The sequence below is a fragment of the Aspergillus wentii genome, assembly GCF_001890725.1.
Source record: "Aspergillus wentii DTO 134E9 unplaced genomic scaffold ASPWEscaffold_4, whole genome shotgun sequence".
Taxonomy (NCBI): Eukaryota; Fungi; Ascomycota; class Eurotiomycetes; order Eurotiales; family Aspergillaceae; genus Aspergillus; species Aspergillus wentii.
This window is the reverse complement of record NW_024467835.1, coordinates 108851-125077: the sequence shown is the minus strand read 5'-3', so window position 1 is coordinate 125077 and position 16227 is coordinate 108851. Positions and strand designations below refer to the sequence as shown.

Below are 16227 nucleotides of genomic sequence, written 5' to 3'. Positions count from 1 at the left end.
TTGTGGACCCATATTAACTCTAAATATATCCACCGCTGAAAAAAAAAAAAGAAAAAAAAAGAAAAAAACCAAAAAAAGGATAGAAAAAGTCAATCGTGGTGATCCACAGATCCGCTGTTGTGTGGAAGCAGTTATGTTAGCGCTATTTAGGAGCTAGAAGCACTACGGTAGGATTTCTTCTCTCAGTGGCATAGTCCACCTATCTGAATTCTTGAACTTATACGAGTACGCAGGATGACGTTCAGGTCAATTATTATATTTGCCTTGTCGGACTTGGCGATCTGTTTTAATGTCACCGAGATTTAAACTATTTGAACTCTGATTGAATACTTTGGTTGCGCTAGCAAATAGCCTACTAGCCTCAACCGGCTATCCACCCTTGGGAAACAATACGAATACGATTACTGGTGCCTGTCGAGTCTGTTCACTATATAGCTGCCTGACTCCATGAAAATTTAATTTCTGCCTTTCTTCCACCCTCTTCCACTCCATCCATATCTTCAATCATGGATAGCTCCACAAAGTCTGGTCTTCATGACCGTGACTCGCTGGATGTACTCGCCCCTCCTCCGTACTCGCCATATGCCGACGGTGGGCTGGCGACGGAATCGGCAGATGTACAGGGTAAGTCGATCTCGTAGATCTTGATCGTTCACCGTTCCCGCTAACTGTCTAGCCAACGGCCGGATCGACGTGGATCTCGATTCTGGAATTGCGAGAACACTCGCTAGAATCATCGATCTGCAACAGGAGGATCAGCAGAATCCGCCACCGGAATACTGGCAGGAACCAGCAAAGGTGGAGTTTGATATTCAACTCAACATTGTCATCCAGATAGTCGGCAGTCGTGGAGATGTGCAGCCATTCATAGCGCTGGGAAATGAGCTCCAGAAATACGGCCATCGGATCCGCATCGCCACCCACGATGTTTTTGCTGACTTCGTCATGGAGTCTGGACTGGAGTTCTATCCTATCGGTGGAGACCCAAAAGAGCTAATGGCCTTCATGGTCAAGAACCCAGGTCTAATCCCACAGATGAAATCACTACGCGCAGGGGAAGTGCAGAAGAAAAGAGCCATGATGGCGGAGATCCTCAATGGCTGCTGGAAATCATGCATTGAAGATGATCCGATCACCAAGGCACCGTTTGTGGCAGATGCAATCATCGCCAACCCGCCTTCTTTCGCCCATATCCACTGCGCACAGGCGTTGAGCGTCCCTGTTCATCTCATGTTTACGATGCCATGGACGAGTACCAGGGCCTTTCCACATCCTCTTGCTAATCTCCGACCCTCCAATATGAACCGGCCGCTTGCAAACTTGGTTTCGTATGGAGTGGTAGAGTGGTTAACATGGCAGGGGTAAGTCTGTTAAATATTAACAGAGGCATATCTGACAATATCAGTCTAGGAGATGTGATCAATAAATGGCGATCATCGATCGACCTGGAGCCAATCTCGGCGATTGAAGGCGCCACTCTGGCTGAGACATTGAAAGTCCCTTTTACATATTGTTGGTCGCCTGCTCTCGTCCCGAAGCCTGAGGACTGGCCGGGTCATGTTGGTATGTTGTGATATATTCATCATTTATGAGCGATACTGACTAGGAAGATGTCTGTGGATTCTTCTTTCGAGAGGCACCATCATATACACCCCCTGTGGAACTACAGAGGTTCCTCGATTCAGGCCCACCCCCTGTTTACATCGGCTTCGGTAGTATCGTCATTGAGGATCCCCAGGCATTAACGAATACTATCCTCCACGCCGTGTCACAGACAGGTGTGCGTGCTATTATATCACGAGGATGGAGTAAGCTGGGGGGATCTCAAAATGATAACATCTACTACATCGATGATTGTCCACACGAATGGCTCTTCCAGCACGTCGCAGCAGTCGTTCATCACGGCGGCGCTGGAACAACGGCATGCGGTCTTTTGAATGGACGACCAACTACAATCGTGCCATTCTTTGGAGAGTAAGTATTTCTGCCATAAGCATATGAAAAAAGCTAATGATTCAGCCAACCTTTCTGGGGCGATATGGTGGCAAGAGCTGGTGCCGGCGCCAGACCTATTCCATACGCCTCTCTAAACGCTACCAATCTAGCCGATGCCATTGGATTGGGCCTGACACCAGAAGCACAGAAAGCGGCATATGGCATTTCACTGAAAATGAAGAGCGAGTCTGGCATGCGGACCGCTGTTCAATCCTTCCATCGCAATCTGCCCTTAGACAGAATGCGTTGTAGCTTATTACCAAACCAAGCCGCTGTGTGGAAGTATACAAAGACGAAGAACAATCTGAGGCTATCCAAAGCGGCTGTTCAAATTCTCATCAATCATGACAAGGTTGATGCAAAGCATCTTCGACCGTGTGTACTATGCTATTCCTCAAGTAAACTCATTATGCTAATATGAATCTAGCCACGACATTAAACGAATCGTCATAGAAAACCGCCGTTGGGATCCAGTAACTGGCATCCTATCTGCAGCCACAAACACTGGAACTGACATGTTGAAATCAACCACCGACATGTTCTACAAACCGTACAAAGAATACAATCGTGGACGTTCACCGAGGATAACTGGGAGTAGTTCAGATCGGAGCATGTCGCTCCCTGTGCGTCCAGCAACAGCCGATCCTACTGCACTTCCCCATGCGAACACAGATCCTGCGAATGCAGATCCAGTTGGCATAGTAGACAGCGAACGGAGAAATGGATGGCTCACTGCAGGGTCTATGATGGGTGCTTCATTGAAAGGGTTGGGGAAGTTTACAGGAACATATTTCAGGGGAGTGGTTGTCGATATTCCCCATGCTGCAGCAGAGGGCTTCCGACAGGTTCCACGATTATACGGCGACCAGCCAAAGGAGTATGAACCAGTTCGTAATTGGAAAACTGGTGCTACCGTTGGAGGGAAGAATTTCGTGGATGGAATGACGGATGGGTTTAGAGGATTATTCACCCAACCTATTGAGGGAGCCAGAGATGAGGGAGCTTTAGGGGCAGTCAAGGGATTTGCCAAGGGAACGATAGGACTCGCCACCAAGGTGCCGTCAGGTATGTCTACCGCATGGAGTATGTTAAGCCAAACTGACAACGTATAGCGGGACTCGGCCTCGTAGCATATCCTTTCCATGGCATTGCTAAAAGCATCGAATCAGCAGTCCGGTCCAAGACGAGAAAGATCATTGTGAATGCTCGTCTCCGAGATGGATACAATCTGACGAGAATGCAAGTGACGGAAGAGGAGCAGCAGTATATCCTGCAAAGATTTAATACTCTTATATAATAGTCCATAACTATCAAAATGCTTTGTTAACGCCATCCCATTCCGGTGCTTCTTTCTTGGCGCGTAGGAGTATTCCAGGCCAGGAGGCCGGTGGTGCCTTTTCAGGCCGTCTCAATGCTTGATCAACGACAGTATCTCCTAGGATTTTTTCAATACCAAGTCGTGGAAATGACTGCTCCACAGGTGATCGAGTATCTTCGCCTTCTTGGTCCAACTGTCTGCCGAAGTCGGTGAGCACAGCTTGACGCACCAGACGGGCAAGAGGGCTAATACGCTCTGCGATGCCCGGACTCGTATGCAAAGCAATCGCCTGCCAGACTTCATGAATGTCTGATTGGGCAGTGTTAGACTGTCGAAGATAATTAGCTGCAGCATCAGCCCCTTCAACCTCGAAACGCTGCGGGCCGTCGAATTGGGTTGCGCATCCGATGTCGTGCAGGATGCAGGCAACGCAGAGCAGACTTCGCCTGTCTTGAGTAGCCCATCCCGACTGTTCACGTTGTGCCAGGAAGTCTGCAAGCAGGAAAACACGAATACTGTGGTTCAGGATGGGTGGAGGGAGATGTGATTGGGCGAGCTTGTAGGCGCCCTGGGAGAGATAATCTGCGGGTATGCATTTCGGGATATCAGTTGAAATAGACTGGTTAGTCTCGACTACTCCAAGCGGAGGGCACATAATGATAGAGCTGATAGTAAAAGACAGAAGGTAAAAATAAGATAAAGATGAGGTGAGGAATGTTGATTGACTGAGTCAAGATGATGAAACGATGTAAACACTGCAAACAAGCAACCCTGAGGTGGACAAAGAGTGCAAACCGACAAAACATGCAAACAAGTCTGAGGAAGTAGTCTGATTGGCCAAAATGAGTTTGATTTCTGTTCAAATATTGCAAACACGACAAACACGATGTGAGTGACAAGGCCTTATTTAAAGAGATGAATTGTACCCTTTGAATGTAAATAAATAATTCAGTTGATTATCATCAGAGAATGCCTTTCAATCGCATTGCTGTATATTCCCACCGTGGGTGGGTCAGTTCGGAGATCGTCAAGGGTCTCGCTGCGTCGGGGGCATACATCCGCGTTCTATACCGTCCGGGATCTGACATTTCAACTCTACCAGAAAATGTCGACACGGTCGAAGTTGACTTGGCTGATCATGAAGCTTTGATAAGAAGTCTTCAGGATATCGATATTGTGATGTGAGTTGGATAGACAAACAGACTGATCTTCATTCTAATCTTACTAGTTCCCTGGTCGGACATGACGGTGTCACCATCCAACATCATTTTATCACAGTCATTCCCAAGACAAATGTCCAACTGTTTTCTCCATCAGACCTGGCTTCGCGGTATGATTCTCTGGGTCTGCGAATTCCACTCAACAAAGCGAAGAGGGAAGTCGAGGAGGCTGCACATCAAGCGGGAATTCCTACTACCATTGTTCTAACGGGCAATTTTGCAGAATTTGCCTTGGGTACGCGGTAAGTATACCATCCTTCAATTGAAATAAATGCATGCTAAATATTCAACCTAGGGCAATGGGCGTTGACTGTGTGAACAACAAGATGATTTTCTCCGGCGATAGTGCTACTCTGCCAGTCAATCTTTGGTATGTCCATCTATTTGTCCTCACACCATCTACTAACAGAAAATAGCACTCGGCCCTATGTGGCAGCAGCTTATGCATCCATATTTGCCTCTACTCCCATTGACCAACTAAAGGGTCGATTCTTGGCACTCTCAGAATTGAGACCAACGGGCAATGAAATCGCAGCAGCCCTGACAAAGAAGTTCAACGGAGCACCATCAACAGCCTTGGAGAGTACTGAAGATACAATCCGTCGGATTGAGACGGAGCTAGAAGCAGGAAGTCCCCTTGCTCTTGCGCATTGCTGTCGAAAGATATGGGGAAATGGACAGCAAACTGAGATGGTCGGCGACGATATCTGGGATGTAGAGGGATATTCCAAGTCCACTATTGATGATCTCATTGTTGGGGGCCATTTGGGCCAGTATCGAGCTCTACCTGCAGCAGCGAATGACCACTTTGCTGGTTTGTTCAAAGACTGTAAATAGTCGTATTCGGTCTAAAATAGAATACATGCGTCAATGACGCAGATTTCCATCCTTCAGCCTCCAGATATTGTTGACTTCATTATCCAATCAACAGAGTTCAGGTATAAATAGTCAACCCTGCATAACCAACAAGTCAAACGTCCCTAAAGATGATTGGTTGGCGTATCTGACTATTCCAGATCTGGCCTTATGCAGCGCTCTGCACAGCCACGATGTCTGCATAAACTGTCAGATTCGATCAACATGGCTTGAAGCTACCCTGTCAAAATACTATCTGTCTGATTCCTCTTTTAGTTAGATACTGCGACTGCTGGATTCCAACGGTTCCATCATGCTCCGTTTTGTTATTTGCTATTAGAGACACTGCCTTGATCCATATTGGTCTGTTAAGCCAAGGAACTCAGTCTGTAGAATACGATTGATCGTCATGGCAGCAACCATTGAGATGAACAGGTGCTGGATATAAAACGGCATCTCAACATCTCATTTCCTCTTGTTACTATTCCACCTCCATCCACAATAATCATCATGTATTTCATACGCACCCTTTCTATACTCTCTTTCATATCAAGTGCTTATGCCACACCTTCAAATCTCACCCGCTCTAATGGAGTTTCCTGGGGATCCTGCGAAATGAACGGCACTCTGCCCGTCCAATGTGGCAATCTGACTGTTCCGTTGGACTATACGAGCAACAAGTCTGATGAAACTCTCAATCTCCAACTGCTGAAAGTTCCTTCCCTCCATACGCCTAAGAAGGGAAGTATCCTGTTCAACTTTGGTGGTCCTGGGGTGGCGGCACGACCGTCTTTGGCATCAAAAGCCAAGGTTTTACAAATGTAAGATTAATATCTAGGGGGTATTGTTTATAGCTGACAAAGACAGTTTGACTGGCGGTTATTATGATCTTATCGCACATGATCCACGGTATGTATAACATATTAATAGTTTTTTCATTTGACTGACATAATACAGAGGAACTGCCAATACTCTCACCTTCTCCTGCTTCGAGGATGCCGAATCGAGGCTGGCCAATCTTACCTACTATCGATTCAACGAATATGCAGCCCGTTCAGAAAAAATGCCACTGGGAAGGCAGTGGTCGGCTGCATCTCTGTTTGCCGAATCCTGCCATAAATACAAAGACTCTAAAGACAAGGGCGAACTGATTAGCACGGCATTCGCTGCGAGGGATTTGATGCAGATCGTGGATGCAGTTGAAGACGATGGATTATTGAGATATTGGGGTATGTCTACCATGACTATGAATGAATCATATTGACATGTCAGGTCTTTCATATGGGACCGTCTTGGGATCAACCGTTGCAGCCATGTTCCCTGATCGCATCGACAGAATCATCATTGATGGGGTCATGAATCCACACCAATACTACCACTCATAGTATGTCTCTTCATCACTACCAAAACTATACTGACGATGCAGTGATGTGGAAATGTGGTCAGACACAGACATGGTTTTTTCCAACTTCCTCAAGCAGTGCCTCAAATCCCCAGATCGATGTGCCTTGGCCCACCACAATGCCACTGCTGCCGGTCTAGAGAAATCACTATACAGCCTCTTTGACGACATGAAATACAATCCCATTGCATTCGACAGCATGTTGATCGACCACAGCGTGGTCAAAGGCACCATCCGATCTGCTCTGAACAACCCTTCCCTCTGGCCTACTCTATCCCTTGCCTTGGAGTCACTGCTTGCTGGGAATGTAACTGGCTTCCTTGCAACTCAAGCCTCCCTCGCTCCTAAGTATGGCAGTGATGGCTTGGCTGAACCTCTGTTTGGCATTCCCTGCTCTGAAAAGAGAACAGGAAAACACACCCTGAAGGAAGTGATGCCTGCACTCACTGCTCTTGATGATAAGAGTAAGCTCTTAGGACAAGCAGGCGCTGCCGTTGCTATGACATGCTCCCAGTGGAAGTTCGACGCAAAGGAGCGATATACAGGCGATTTTAACGTCAAGACAAAGCATCCCATGCTTGTCATTGGCAATACCTATGACCCCGCTACCCCCATCCAATCTGCGCGCAATATCACTGCCAGCTTTGAGGGAAGCGTTTTGCTGGAGCATGGAGGATACGGTGTAAGTTCATCTTCCTCATACTAAGGTTTCTATCTAATTTTGACAGCACTGCTCGCAACAACATGGCTCTGTCTGTACGGGAAAGGCTATCCAGGCCTACTTTACAAATGGCACTCTGCCTCGACCTGGGACTGTTTGTGAAACATCGTATCCTCCATTTGCTAATAAGACCTGGAATGATGTTTTGCCAGCTATCTTGACGTGATATTCATTAGACTTGCTGGTTATTTATATATTTTATGTTACCGTTATATATTTTGGTTAGTGTGATGTTTATATCACCACACTCAGTTTAATTCCATAAGTTAATAAGACCTACTACGCCATTCCAACTATAATTCCTTACCTTTAGAAAAGAGTATATTTTAATTAGAATAAGAAAGGTAATGCTGTATTAAGATAATTCCCTAAATTAGTCTGCAATAAAGTTTAATCTTTATCCAGAATAGTTCTGCTAACAACACAGTATCAATGATAGATAAAACTAGAAGGTATAGGTACTATTTTATTATTTAATCTACTATAACTAATAGTGTTAATATAATCTTAGTATTAAGTTAGTGGTAATACTATAATAAAATCTATTAGGGTTTATATAGTCTCTCAGATGGAAGATGCCTTCCGTCTCATGCAGGCCGGTAAACACCACGGAAAGTTGGTGCTGTCCCACTCTCCCTCTGATGTGGTACCGGTGTGTTTGGCAATCGAGGCCAGAGCAACTATGCCGCCGCCGGAGCGTACGAAGATGCTCTAGCGCAATACGACGCGCGTAGGGTCTCAGGGCCGTGACGCAAGACCTCGGAATCATGTGCGAGGTTGGTGTGCTCGCGGAGACTGGACTGAAGGGGCGTGCGTTGAAGTCTCTCTCCGTATTCCAAGTCCCAGTGAAGAGTAATGGTGAGTTTTATAATGATAATATTGATGTAGCCTTCCACGATGAGCACGGGCCAAGTATTCCTAGCATGAAGATGGCCAGGCGATAGCAATGTTGATGGATACATGTATTTATATATAATAGCAGTAACCATGTTATATTTTGTTTATAGGGCCCACTGATTAATACAGTGGAAATTGTTCTTTGTAAAATTATCCAATGAGTAGTTTTACTCATACAATCCTCTGTTAACTCTATCTTGACCGTGATCTTTATACTTGAGTATCATAGAATATGGATGATTATAGTAAACAGAAGTTAATAGTTATGACTAGTCTTGGAAAAGGCAACATTTCTTTACTCGAGGTTCTTTTCAATAAGTGGAAACTCTTATAGTCGTGATACTCCAATATCGAATGATTATGAATATTACCTAATTTGCGAGTCTCAGATTTTTATAGGAAGATGTACGTATATATATATCTCACCAAAATCTACTCTAGTTAGCATTTTCAACATGTCACTGCACCGCAATCGTCATTCCTATCTCTTGGACTTTCCTTCACAACAGATACTCCTCCTACAGAGCCCTTGCGTGCGATTCATACGACTCCAATACTTGTAGTCAAAGAGCAAGTACTCCAGAATCTCATTCTGCCCGGCTTTTCCCATCGAAATTGGGTCGCACGGTGCTGGAAATCTGCGATGCGGCGGCTGACTGGCTACGGGGAAATAAATGTGGCTAAGCCTTTAGAGGGCTTTATACAGTGACCACATTGGCATGCGCCGGACAGCATCGAGAATTTCGAGGGGCTGTATCGTTGGTGCGGCATAATCGAGCGGCTCCTCGACAGGGATACCCTTCGTATCTCGGCCGAGTGCTCAAGCCATCAGCAAATGACCAATCACGAACAGACCAGCGGATCCTTCTGTATGTTCAGAGGAATACGGTTTTCTCGGGTTGAATGGCGTGATTGGGAGTCTTGATTGAAGATAATTCATTTCATTTACAGTTCAGATTATGAGAGTACCTCAGCATTAAAATGTCTTATACATAGCACTACAGGATAGAACATAATGGCATAGATGATTTTGTCTAAAAAATGATGCAAGGATTTGGTACTATCTTACAAATGCAAAAATCCTTTATCAAACTGCTCGCAAGCAAGATAAGGCTAAATATGACATTTACAGTGGTTTCCCAGGGTACTAAGTGTTCTCCTAGCCCATGGGAGGACATCGTACTCTGCGTTGACGTAGTAGCACTTGCAATTGGTTTATCTGATCTACATTTGAAAAGGGTGAGACGCTGTCTATGCATACATTGAGGCAGGATGCAGGTTTTCGGAGTTTAACCCTTTCAAAAAATGATCCACAAACAGGAGATGAAAACGGATATACGGGGATATGTCGGAAATTACTCCAGTGAGTCTAATAGGTAACCTGCATGCGCGTGAGAGTATGATGGGGTGAAACTGGCCGCTCAGAGCAATAAGTCCAAGTACCCTGATCCTATCTGTAGTGAACCCTGAAATCAAAGGCAGCTTGACTATTGTAGTCTCCCCAAACTCCCTGTGTAAATAACTGTTCAGGGTATCAATCGAAATAAGCATCCACCTAGTTTGTGAAACTGTTATCCACATGCCTGATATTTCTACTATGAATTTAAGGAGAACTTGAAAAGATCTATTAATCTATATCATGGTGGTAACCCATACCTTATCTAGTGCGGAAGGCTTGGCCAAGCTTGTAAAAAGCTTGTACAAAGCTTGTCATGGTTGGATTGTGTGAATGACGGCATTCTGCGCGCGGTCCACCCCCTGCCATTAAGTTGGCCAGTGGTCAACGAGGGTTAAAGCACGGGCTGTATACCAAGTTCTTATTACGGCTATGTGTGGACTGGGATTACCAAAAAAAGAATTTGATGCAGTCCGAAGCGCTTTAGGTTACACCGGAAGTAAGATTTGACTCTGCTTTTATCTGGAAGTCAGCAAATACTGGGTGGAATTTGTCACTGTAGCCTGATTGACCATCTATCAGACAACTGCCTGAAGATCCATAAAAGCACGTAGATTACTTATATATAAAGGATCCCATGGTGCCCAATATCAAATCATAAATCTATTCCACACATCAGGCATCGAATTCGTTTATCTCTACTATTGACAATGAGGATCAACGCTGCTTTTGTCATCACCGGTATTCTTTCCGGCCTCAGGGAGGGCGCTGCTGCTGCTGGGGCATCAACTGGTCCTAATGGCGAGCCTTATGTTCCTGGGAAGTACTTTGATCGGTTTTTCATGATAATTGGCGAGAACATGGACTTCTGGGATCTCGAGGCTCAGCCCACGTTTTCCAGCCTCTGGAAGGACGCTCCTAACGGACGTCTTCTTGCCAACTACTATGCTGTCACTCATCCTTCCCAGGTAAGGAAAACAAGGCCTACTGCTTCAACCGCGATCCGCTAACGATTTTATATTCTTAGCCCAACTACATTGACCATCTTGCTGCCACCACCTTCGGCTGGAATTCAGATACACCAGTCAACTTCACAGGCGCCGACTCTTACAACATCATTGACCTGTTGGAAGAGAAGGGTATTTCTTGGGGTGCATACGCTGAGGATTACCCCATCACCCAGGGTTGCTACACCCCGTATGCTCCTATTGAGAATGGAACCCAAGTTCCTCATTGTAAGCTTCGGGACCCAAGATTTAATAACATTTTCTTCTTTCTCGATCTGATTATTTTCGCAGCCTACGTCCGCAAGCACTTCCCACACGTATCTTTCGAGAGCATCTACAGCAACCAGACTCGCTGCAACAAGCTCTACAACTCCGAGGTGTTCTGGCAGCACTTGCAGGAGGGCAAGCTTCCTCAATTCACCTACTTTGTTCCCAACCTGCTGAACGATGGTCACGACACTAACTCCACCTACTGGGCCAACTACATTCAGAAGAATTGGGTTGACACCTTCTACCACAACACGTACTTCAACACCCGTGCTCTTAATTACCTCTCTATGGATGAGTCCGGGAACACCACTGGGTTCAACTCTGTTCATGGTGATAACAACAACCACATCTACGCTGCCATCTGGGGTGATGCGATTATCAACAAGGATACTTACGACAAATACGACTTCGTTCGTTACAACCATTCTTCCATCCCAGCTACCTTGGAGATGAACTGGTTCGGCAAGACTGGTCTTCTTGGACGCAACGACTCTTACGCTCCTGTCTTTGCCCTTCCCTACGACGGTGCTAACTAAGGAAGAGTCATTCACTCAATATGATTACTGCATGTCAAACTGAGTAGCCGTCTTGTATTTAGCTAATCAGGGCAACTACTTTGCCCCCATGGTAGCTAGCGACAGAAGATGTGAGAAAGCATATGAGATTCCTCAGTGTGGAAGTTGGTATGACCATGACCGACATGTGTAGATATATGACTAGTTAGCTCCTACTCTATGTGATTTTACTACACAGCGCTTATCAACTGAGACTGACAGTAGTGAATGATTAATACTAGTCCAATTTATCTTACCAATTAGAAGCAAATCCATCTGGTCGGCTTGGAATGCAGTTCTTTTTCTCTTGTCTTGCGGCGATTCATCTATGGAATGACACTAGGAGTATAGATCATGACACATACAACGAGATATAGAAACTTTATGTCTCATAGGAGGTTGCTAGGATTCAAATATGATAAGCTAACGTATCTTTCAGTTAGATCTATGACAACTGGAATTTGAGCCAAACTTTAATACTGTCAACTTACCTAGTCATGTGGGAAGTTAATCAAAGACTCTTTAGTACCGATAATAAATTTGTTAACTGAGGTCGAGACCTCCACGGCGACCACAAAGAAGCGTCTACCGATGATCAGAATTGCTCTTTGAGGCAGTTATGTTTATTCCGAGCCGTAAAATGGTTTGAAGTGGAGTAAATGCGAAAAGTAGCGTTGGGATGACCTCGTATACGAGGATTGGTCTGCAATGCTGGTCATACCCAGTCAGTCGTGTTGTTTAGCGACGTCATGTTTAAGCCAATGATATGTCAGGATATCAACAGGCGTTGGTCCGACGGCTTGATGAATTCTTGATAATTGGACATATTGCTAGAAAAATATGCTATGCTATACTGTGATTTGAAATTATTCCGACATAACTGGTGATCAATAGTCAGACAAGTATATATAAGGCTCTCAGGAAGAACAAAAGCATACCATCATCAAGATAACATCCAAGATAAAATTATAGACCACCTATGGAGGTCGCAGGTAGTCAAGAGTGATAGAATTTTTATCCTAGGTGAAACCTCTGGCCTGGTTTGGGTGCCATTTCACAGTCGGGTAATTCGCGTGTCTACTCTAGAGAACTCAAGCGAATATTCCGTACATACATCCCCGCAGACGGCAAGTTGACTGTCATAAGTGGGGATCGTTGATGCCCAGGAAAAGCGAAGCTTTTAGTGACAATCAATTTTGATATTTATTTGTTTTGTAATGGTGCCTTGGCGCTTTACATGATAATCTAGCCAGTCACTTATCTATCAAGGACCAGCCCGATCGGAGAATAAATCTACATTGGGATTCCGGCCGTGTTTATCCAGTTTCAGCAACAAGGCAGATTAAGGTTCGTGCCTACTTTACAATGGATAAAAATTCAGCTCATTCAAAGTGTAGTGTTCAATCATTTGAGTTTGGCAGAATACACTGTTTCCACAACGTGATGAGGGCTTGCAGATAGCTGGTATGAGGGGAGTACCACATGGGTGGAATGTAAAGAGCTAGGTTATCTGACACATATTTATTACCTACAGTATCGGTGGAATATAGGCAGAACACTTAGTATAGCAATAGGCAATGCGTACTGTTCACGACTTGGACATCGACCTTTTCGGTTACACAGTAGACATTTTAGTGCGAAGCTTCTGCCGTTTTTCGCAGGGTCAATGTCACATTGAGACGCAGGCGGAATAATTTCAGTCTACAGAAAATTTCAAATCCAGCCAGTTTCATTTGCGAGTGACAAAAGACTGCCTTGGATGTATTGTCCGGGCCGACGGCACTAGCTGTTCGGAGTGATGCGGGCCAATAGGATGGCAGAATCCGGCACGTTTATACACATCTTCATGTTACTGACTTGGCGCCATCTAGATCTGGATTGTCAGTCGCTTCGGCCCGATCAAAAAATGTACCAGAACAGGGTATAGCCGTGTCTCGGGCATTTCGCTTACTTTATGCTTGTGAACAAGCCTTCACCATTCCCGCTCTCACCGAGCTTGTCAGAGTTTCAGATCATCTGGAAAGCGGGAATGTACAGCAGCATGCGGTACAGAAAACTTGCATGACACCACATTACACCACACGTGAAAGATTGACTGGTTCCTATCCCAACTGCATGGGGTCACAGAAAGTTGCGACATGTTTTCTTTGTGCCGGTTTCGCTTTTGGAGCAGCAGCCATCGTAAACAAATGGGTATAAAGGGGCTGTCTTCTCAGGCCAAGGTAAGGATGCATTTACAAGTATATATACTCAATTGCCTGTATAGACACTGTCATCATGAATCCCGGTGCTTTGTTGGGTCTGTTGGCCTTTGCCGCCGCTGCAGTCGAGGCTGCTCCCACAGGAAACTCTCCCATTGCTCTCCAGGACATCCAGAACTTCAAGCAAAACATCAAGAATGTCGTCGTTCTGTGCATGGAGAACCGATCACTAGATAACCTCCTCGGAGGACAGACCATCGAGGGCCTCGAAAATCCCATCAACAACGGGCCCTACTGCAACCCTGTGAACCTTACAAATCCATCTGAAGGCACAGTCTGCTCCGCCAGCAGTGACTACGATTCTATTCTCAATGACCCTGATCATGCGATTTACGGCAATAATATCGAGTTCTACAGCGACTTCACTCCGGACAACTCGCAGATCCAGGACGGCAAGTTGAAGCCTACCATGCAGGGCTTTGTGCACGAACAGCTTCGGCGGTACGGGTCCAAGACCAACAAGACCATGCTGGGTCAGCAGGTGATGAACTACTATACCGAGGAGCAGGTCCCTGTCCTGACTACCCTCGTGCAAAACTATGTCACCTTTAACCACTGGCACTCTGATATCCCGGGGGTAAGTCTATCTACCTGTCGTCGCCAATCATTATAAACACAAGCTAATAGATACAGCCCACCAACCCCAACCGAGCTGCTCTTACATCAGGTACCTCTGCAGGCCATGGTACAAATGATGCTGGTTTCGGAGATACTCAGCACGCTCTCAAGCAGCGATCCATCTTCCAGCAGCTTTCCGAGACTAACAAGACCTGGACCAACTACTACACTAGCACCAGCATGGTTGATGCCTACTTTTACGACTGGACCTGGACCAGCGGCAATCAGGACAAGGCCCAGCCTCTGGCCAAGTTCTACACTGACGCCTCCAGTGGCTCTCTTCCTCAATTCAGCTACATCGACCCCTCGTGCTGCGGTGTCGGCACCAACTCTATGCACCCTACTGGCTTGATCTCCGATGGAGAGACCTTGATTAGAGATGTTTACGATGCTCTCCGCTCCAGTCCACAGTGGAATGAGACCCTCTTTGTTCTTGTCAGTAATGATTCTATTCTATCTGGGGCGCTGCCACTAATCTTCTCTATAGACATTCGACGAAACCGGTGGCTTCCACGACCACATGGTTCCCCCTCTGGCCGTCCGTCCCGACAACCTGAGCTACACTGCTACGACTCCCAATGGAGAGCCCTATACCTTCGACTTTGACCGTCTTGGTGGCCGTATGCCTACTTTCCTCATTTCCCCCTGGGTTAAAAAGGCTTTCGTCGAGCAGAAGGGAACCAACTCGGATGGATCGCAGGTCTCTTACTCTGCCAGTTCGTTGCTACGTACCCTTGGCTACCTGTGGGACTTTGAACCTTTCACCCCTCGTGTTGAGAAGGCTGCCCCCTTCCACCATTTGATTCAGAGCACATCGCGTACTGACACCCCGACTGCTTTGCCAAGCTCACACAAATTTTAATACATTCCGCTGCATGGAATAGACAGTAGATGTATTTACATAAAAAGAATATAGATCGAATATGAGCTCATGATTACATTTCTATAAAGGTCAGGATAGTCCAAGTAGCTGGCATCTTTGCCTTTCGTTTGCCGAATTGTTCGTATTATACTTCAAACCGTAGGGTTATTGGTAGGATACATCAGTAGGTTCGGATAGGCAAGATCAACCCGATCGACTTGAGCCATTACCGAAGTGGCCGGAAAAAGAGGTCTCGACCAAAGTGTGGATTAGGTTGAAGATCGACTGTTGGACGAAGTTGTGGAGTTAACTTTAGCTCAACTAATTATAATGAATAAAGAGAAAAAATATATAGTTAACATGCCATATTATAGATACTATTATATATAGTAAGCTGAATGTATTTGCAATTTATATTATATTAATGTATAGCGGTTTATATTAGGTTACTAGAAGTGATTACTAGGATCTACAGTTCTATAGGAATACTAAGAGCTAATACTCCTAACACTAGTATAGAGATATATTGAATAAATACTCAAGTAGATAGTACCTGTCCATCAGCCTTAAGCCTAGCAACTCGCTTCTGTGTATCTATATCCTAGATCTATATACCCTCTTCTAAGGCTTAAACCACTGCAGTGGCTGCACTCTGCCTATAATTATATAAGTTAGCTCTATATGGATGCTTATAAATACTACACGAGTACTACTTATTATTACTAGATTAAGAAAGTTGCTTGCTACGCCACCAGGCATTATAAAACTACCAAGAGGAATTGAAACTGACAAACAGCTGAAACGATCACATGACATGATCTGCGTCGCCACTTTCGGCACGATTTCTTCCC

The 16227-nt window shown here is 45.4% G+C and overlaps 6 protein-coding genes across 6 annotated transcripts; 5 read left to right on the top strand and 1 right to left on the bottom strand.

Moving 5' to 3' along the window:
• Positions 1 to 506: 506 nt before the first annotated feature.
• On the top strand, positions 507 to 3292 carry ASPWEDRAFT_27371 (putative sterol glucosyltransferase; the record flags this gene model as incomplete). Its single annotated transcript, XM_040832987.1, has 7 exons — positions 507 to 624; positions 677 to 1361; positions 1406 to 1563; positions 1611 to 1974; positions 2020 to 2370; positions 2423 to 3060; positions 3108 to 3292. 7 exons carry the CDS (start codon positions 507 to 509, stop codon positions 3290 to 3292), a joined length of 2499 nt encoding a protein of 832 aa, XP_040688347.1.
• Positions 3136 to 4025, bottom strand: ASPWEDRAFT_39746 (uncharacterized protein). Its single transcript, XM_040835169.1, has one exon. The coding sequence runs from the start codon at positions 3966 to 3968 to the stop codon at positions 3306 to 3308; it is 663 nt and encodes a 220-aa protein (XP_040688346.1). The 5' UTR covers positions 3969 to 4025; the 3' UTR covers positions 3136 to 3305.
• Positions 4026 to 4282: 257 nt separating this feature from the next.
• ASPWEDRAFT_171508 (uncharacterized protein) lies at positions 4283 to 5370 on the top strand (the record flags this gene model as incomplete). Its single annotated transcript, XM_040830798.1, has 4 exons — positions 4283 to 4494; positions 4542 to 4775; positions 4829 to 4903; positions 4950 to 5370. The coding sequence occupies 4 exons, from the start codon at positions 4283 to 4285 to the stop codon at positions 5368 to 5370; spliced, it is 942 nt and encodes a 313-aa protein (XP_040688345.1).
• A 528-nt stretch (positions 5371 to 5898) lies between these two features.
• On the top strand, positions 5899 to 7677 carry ASPWEDRAFT_27369 (alpha/beta hydrolase; the record flags this gene model as incomplete). The annotated part of the gene is made up of 6 exons (XM_040832986.1): positions 5899 to 6209; positions 6256 to 6297; positions 6346 to 6617; positions 6661 to 6772; positions 6815 to 7472; positions 7519 to 7677. 6 exons carry the CDS (start codon positions 5899 to 5901, stop codon positions 7675 to 7677), a joined length of 1554 nt encoding a protein of 517 aa, XP_040688344.1.
• Positions 7678 to 10485: 2808 nt separating this feature from the next.
• On the top strand, positions 10486 to 11657 carry ASPWEDRAFT_182818 (uncharacterized protein). The gene is made up of 3 exons (XM_040831953.1): positions 10486 to 10772; positions 10832 to 11039; positions 11103 to 11657. The coding sequence occupies exons 1-3, from the start codon at positions 10515 to 10517 to the stop codon at positions 11615 to 11617; spliced, it is 981 nt and encodes a 326-aa protein (XP_040688343.1). The 5' UTR covers positions 10486 to 10514; the 3' UTR covers positions 11618 to 11657.
• Positions 11658 to 13687: 2030 nt separating this feature from the next.
• On the top strand, positions 13688 to 15405 carry ASPWEDRAFT_154062 (phosphoesterase superfamily protein). Its single transcript, XM_040829658.1, has 3 exons — positions 13688 to 14473; positions 14530 to 14949; positions 15002 to 15405. Exons 1-3 carry the CDS (start codon positions 13913 to 13915, stop codon positions 15374 to 15376), a joined length of 1356 nt encoding a protein of 451 aa, XP_040688342.1. The 5' UTR covers positions 13688 to 13912; the 3' UTR covers positions 15377 to 15405.
• Positions 15406 to 16227: the final 822 nt, after the last annotated feature.

Bases quoted from the DNA above. Each gene is read 5' to 3' on its own strand.
- ASPWEDRAFT_39746 (XM_040835169.1), bottom strand. From the start codon at position 3,968: ATGTGCCCTCCGCTTGGAGTAGTCGAGACTAACCAGTCTATTTCAACT.
- ASPWEDRAFT_182818 (XM_040831953.1), top strand. From the start codon at position 10,515: ATGAGGATCAACGCTGCTTTTGTCATCACCGGTATTCTTTCCGGCCTC. The intron at 10,773-10,831 runs GTAAGGAAAACA...TTATATTCTTAG, and splicing joins CTGTCACTCATCCTTCCCAG to CCCAACTACATTGACCATCT. The intron at 11,040-11,102 runs GTAAGCTTCGGG...TTATTTTCGCAG, and splicing joins TGGAACCCAAGTTCCTCATT to CCTACGTCCGCAAGCACTTC.
- ASPWEDRAFT_154062 (XM_040829658.1), top strand. From the start codon at position 13,913: ATGAATCCCGGTGCTTTGTTGGGTCTGTTGGCCTTTGCCGCCGCTGCA. The intron at 14,474-14,529 runs GTAAGTCTATCT...TAATAGATACAG, and splicing joins GGCACTCTGATATCCCGGGG to CCCACCAACCCCAACCGAGC. The intron at 14,950-15,001 runs GTCAGTAATGAT...TCTTCTCTATAG, and splicing joins ATGAGACCCTCTTTGTTCTT to ACATTCGACGAAACCGGTGG.